This window comes from Anastrepha obliqua, unplaced genomic scaffold, assembly GCF_027943255.1.
Source record: "Anastrepha obliqua isolate idAnaObli1 unplaced genomic scaffold, idAnaObli1_1.0 ptg000009l, whole genome shotgun sequence".
In the NCBI taxonomy this organism is placed as follows: domain Eukaryota; kingdom Metazoa; phylum Arthropoda; class Insecta; order Diptera; family Tephritidae; genus Anastrepha; species Anastrepha obliqua.
The window spans coordinates 1183224-1188683 of record NW_026562178.1 but is presented as its reverse complement, the minus strand read 5'-3'; the positions used below and the strand labels follow the sequence as shown (position 1 = coordinate 1188683).

Below are 5460 nucleotides of genomic sequence, written 5' to 3'. Positions count from 1 at the left end.
ATATCAATGTCCATGAAGGGTGAAACAACAAATTGCGTCACTAAAGCAATTTTGCTGAAATCCTTGAAACGATTTTTGAAGTTTTCCTTCAAGTTAGAAACTATTTCCATATGATATTTACTGTCATAGGGCTCTAATATATTAGATTTTTGGATATCTTTTCGGAAAGAATAGGAAAATGCTTAGTATCGCGGTTTTTTAGGTTTTGTTCCCAAAATTCAAGTTTTGTAATAAATGCATTTATATCAGAAATCATTTCCGCTAATTCTTTATCCCTGCCTTGAAGCTGCAAGTTAAGTTCATTTATACTAAGTTTCCACCGCAGCCGGAGTTTGGGTTCTCTGCCGCTATCGTGTTCTTAGCGCAAACACGAAACAAAACACCTGTTAAATCCCATACAAAATTAAAACACAACTCCATACCTAAACCCACTTTTCAAAGCGTGTTTTGTTGGGTTTGCGTCTAATTTAATTATTAAGTGGTGGCAATGTTGCTCATTTTCCTCATTTATTATTGCATTCTTATCGAAACATGGCAACAATGATTGCAATTTGTCAATATGACATTTGATTGACGCACCGGCTATCCATTTGGTGAATCTTGCTCAAACGACTGTTATATATATCAAACAACAGGTAAAAAACCGAGTGTTAAGCGAATAGAGGCTACTGGCGATGCGCCAATTCCGCAATATGGGCCGGGAATAGTTTTACACGAACATTATTTATATACGGTTGGGGGAACAACTGGCTATGATTACTCTTGTGAAGTGCATCGCTTAAATTTGCGCACACGAGTGTGGGAATGCGTATATATCTGTCGTCCAGATATACGCGAAGATCCAGAGGGTCGTTATCGTCACGAAGTTGTCTACGATGGGCAATACATATATGTGCTGGGTGGTGGTATATCGAATTTAGTGTATGATTTACAACGCATCCCTGCATTTAATTTAATTACAAACCGATGGGAATATTTCGTCACATTACCCGATCGAACATCACAAACAAATCTAACAATCGAGCGACAAAATTCCGGATATCCAAACCCACGAAAGTGCTTTTCCTGCGTACAGCACACGAAATCGAATGGTGAGGTCGAAGCATTCATTACGGGAGGCTTGCAGGTGCGTAATAATTAAATTTAGTATTATTAAATTATATTTGAAGTTGCAATCGGCATTTGCAGGCCGATCAAGTATATTTTTCAGATATATGGAGATTAAATTTTACTACTAAGCAATGGACACTTATAAAAACAGCCTCTCTACCAAAAGCTTTGTACTTCCATGCCGCAGCGCACAGTCAAAATGGTTGTATGTACATATTCGGTGGTATTGAATATGATGAAAAACGTATACGACGGTGCAATGACCTTTATAAAATGTGGATGACCATACCATTATTAAGTGAAATTTGCTGGGAGGCAGTGTTACATTACAGACCAAATCTCAAATTGAATGGCCACTCACAGCTGCTTAAAATGGGCATACCATTGCGCTTTGCACAGAGATTGTGGCATTCTTCAAAAGCCAAATGATTATACAATAAATGAAGAGATATATGGTATGGTATGTCATGTAACGAGCAATAAGAAGCGACAATTTTTATGTTTCATTCTAGACATAAAAGCATAATTATTGTTTGCTAACCATTTAGGAATGACATAGTTTCATATGGAAGAAATGGAACCAAAAGAATAAACATAATAAAATAAGACATTAATAATGAGTAAAAATAAAAAAAGCTTATTAATATGAAAATAAGAGTAATTATTTTTATACGCTACATATGTGTACGAGCAGTTGTGGCGATTTTTTTTACAATATGGTTCATACACTCAATGGATGCTCAGATCACGAATTCTAGAAAATTGTATCATAAGAGTGGAAGCAGGATCAAGTGGCCAATCGGGCAACCAGATGAACACCAAATTTAAAAGGATAATAGTCTGCCGTCTGATTTAAAGTTCGTATCCATGAGTCTATGCATAATTAAATTCGCTTTTTCCAGATTAACGATATAAACAAATTATTTTCAATAAAGAAAAGATACCAAGTTTTTAAATCAAGGTGGCAGTAATGTGCTAAATAGAGATTGACCTCGAATGCCTGCAGTTTTTTTCTGCTTAAAAATTAATATGTGAAATGATATTTAAGTTTTAATGAATTGTGCCTTTTAAAGTTGCACTAAGTGCCTACTACTATCTTTTTTCAAAAATGAATAAAATGTTATTTTATAAAATTATGTATATTATTACAAATTTTATTGTTCTGGTGAAAAGTTGTTTTTCAGATTTAAACCAATTGGACTCTTTGTAGGATATGACTTCATTAAATGCTGAGAGAGACGAAAAGCAGAGTCCCCTATAATATGGACTGGTATTTTTGTGGATCCATACAGCAAGCTCAATTCATCAAGAAGTGCACAACTTTGCAACTCGCGCTTTAGCGATGATTTTTCAAAAATTCCGGAGTCGTTGCATCTTCCAGGACTGTCGCAATGTATATAAGCAAATCTATATTTTGCGTCTACCAAAGCCAATAGTACTACGGAATACCACCCTTTGTAGTTGTAGTAATCAATGGCTTTTTCCTTTCTTGGATGAATTTCAATATGACATCCATCTGTATAATAAAGATGCTGTTGATTAAACGTTATTTTTATCGCATTACTTATAAACCTACCTATTGCTCCAATGCATTGTGGATAGCCCATTGCATTAAAATCTGCGACTCCATTCTCAATTTGCGCCCTTGTCAGTGGAAAATTTTTCAAATATATTGGAGCCAAAGATGTCCCAACTTCATTGCAAAACTCGATGAGTATTTTGCAAACAGTTGCTTTGCCTACTCCAAACAAATTTCCAATTGATCTGTATTCACTAGAAGATTTTATCAATTTTTATAATTCTGATTTCACAATGTCAACAAAAGACAGTTCAAACACAGTTTCTCCCAAACTTTCGGTGGAAACAGTTGACAGTTCTCCCAAACACAACTCCTGCAAACACGGTGTTTGCTTTTGGTGGAAACGTAATATTAATTTCTCTGTAATGTCCACAAGAAAACCAAAATCTCTGAGCCAAGTCGAATTTTCCAGGTCAGGAATCGGTTCATCGCGTTCTTTGAAAAATTGGAGTATAGCAGGCAGGACATCATTGAAACGTTTGAGCACTCGTCCTCTGCTTAACCATCGCACTTCAGAGTGAAGAAGTAGCTCTCCGTATTGACAGTCAATTTCATCACCCAAGGTTTTAAATAATCTTCTTTGTAACGCTTGCGCTCTCATCTTGTTCACAATTTTCACCACCAGTTTCATAACGTTGTTTAAGTTTAGAAAATTTCCACATAATGCTTGCTGATGTATAATACAGTGGTAACTAAGAAATTGTGGAAAACTTTCATCCTTATGACATAGTGCCACGAGCCCCTTATCAAAACCCACCCTAGCTGGAGCACCGTCAGTTGTCAAGCCTACCATTTTTGATATTGGAATTTTCTCAGAAGAGATGAGATTTTTTAAATGAGAAAACAGCTCTAGCCCAGTAGTATGTCCTTTGAGTGGAATAAACTTCAAAAGATCTTCTTTAACTGTAACGTCACTAAAAGCCATCCTGACAAATATGGCCATCTGTGAGGTGTCAACTACATCTGTTGATTCATCCAGTTGCAGTGAAAAATAAATACGGTTATCTAAGGCACTTCTTAACTGTAAAAAAATATCATTGCTCATTACTTCTACTCGCCTCATCACTGTATTAGCAGAAAGTTGCATAGATTTTATAGCAGACACTATTTCATCTTTATTTCTAAAGTAGGCGAATAAAGAATCTGCAGCTTCCAAAAATGCTTGTTTTATGATTTCCCCGTCTTCATAAGGTTTTTTCTTTTGTGCAATTATCTGGGAAACACGATAAGATGCTTCAGTTGCAGCCTTATTTTTGTCGATTGTTTTCGAAAATATTGACTGTTGTCCAATTAACTGGATTTTTAAATGTTTCAGTTTTTCTTTTCTGGTGGCAGAATTTAACGGGAATGCCTTCTCAAAATTCGAATGTACAGTTTTATGATGCCTCTCAATATTTCCTTTTTTAGGAACTGACACAGATGTATTACATAACAAACAAACACTTTTGCCTTTAACTTCTGTGAAGAAGTATTGTTCTTCCCATTCCGAATGGAAATGGTATGTCTTCGCCTTCTTACTACTGCTTGCCATAATGTTTCGAACTCTTACCCAACCGCTGCACGCAGAACGTTGATAATGCCGTTCAGTATTAAACCGAGCGCAATGTCGACGTGCATTGCGTATATATAAAGCCAAAAAATTGTCGAACACGCTAATCGGTTCCAGCCGATCCTAGAACGGAGACGCGACTTCACGTCGTGTTTGTCGGCGCGAAATCGCTTACCGCAGTGTTGCCGCTGTTTATCTATTTATTATGAAAATTTCTGAAATTTACTAATACTGCTATGATTTTCAGACTTTTGGATTTTTTGCAACGTGAACAGCGCGAGCTATCAGAACTGCCTTTGCGAGCTACCGGCAGCTCGCGATCGACGGGTTGGCGACCACTGATGTACAGTAACCTTCAAATACTCTGATTTCAGAGTAAGTTTCTAACCTTGCAGATATATGCATATGTTTTAATTCACTTTTTATCAATTGAAGAACTACGTACGTAAAGTAATATACTAATTAACCATTTACCTACTATCAGGAAACATAAAATAATTGTTTCGAGATTTTCTCTTAGTATTGAAATGTTGAAATAAGCTACTTGTGCTGTTTTCTACAACTTACTGTATGCTCATGCGCGCACTTAACACTCAGGAGCTGTGGCTGTCAAGCATTTAGAAGATATATTTACATATGTACATATATTAATGCATACATACGTACGGAGCCGCAACCATTCGACATGACAAAAATTCAAGATTTACCAAATATTGGCAAACAATTCCAATATTGACTATTTTCGAATGGTCGGGAAAATTTGCATATGCGCGGCTCGTTCTATGAATGAAAGTACTTTGCTCTTAGAAATATGAGCTCGAACTTATCGATGAATTTTTTTTTGTTGTGCTTCTTAATATTTGAAACTGTTCAGCGCCGTCGCGGGTAAATAAAGATGACCGCTACAGCTGCGCCTGTGAATGCATTTTATTCTTGTAGTCGTTAGGCTTAGAATTTTGGTTTTGGAAACATACTATATGCAGGTAGAGGCATAAAGTGAGTGTATGCGGTTATATGAACAACATACGAATATGCAATGTTTTGCTTAGAATAGAAACATCTACGTCCTTGATGTTAATGACTGGTTTGCAAAGTTAATTTCTTATGTGAATATTGAAATAATTTTGATAATACACTTAATACCAATACAATTTAGATAATTAGATTCTTAAATTTTTACATTCATACATGCATATACTTAGAATTAATTTATTCATCTCAC

General features: G+C 35.9%; 1 protein-coding gene across 1 annotated transcript; it reads left to right on the top strand.

The window, feature by feature from the left end:
• Positions 1–574: 574 nt before the first annotated feature.
• Positions 575–1737, top strand: LOC129251179 (kelch domain-containing protein 10 homolog; the record flags this gene model as incomplete). Its single annotated transcript, XM_054890540.1, has 2 exons — positions 575–1126; positions 1189–1737. Coding segments are annotated over 2 exons (903 nt in total), but the record flags the coding sequence as incomplete, so codon positions are not given.
• Positions 1738–5460: the final 3723 nt, after the last annotated feature.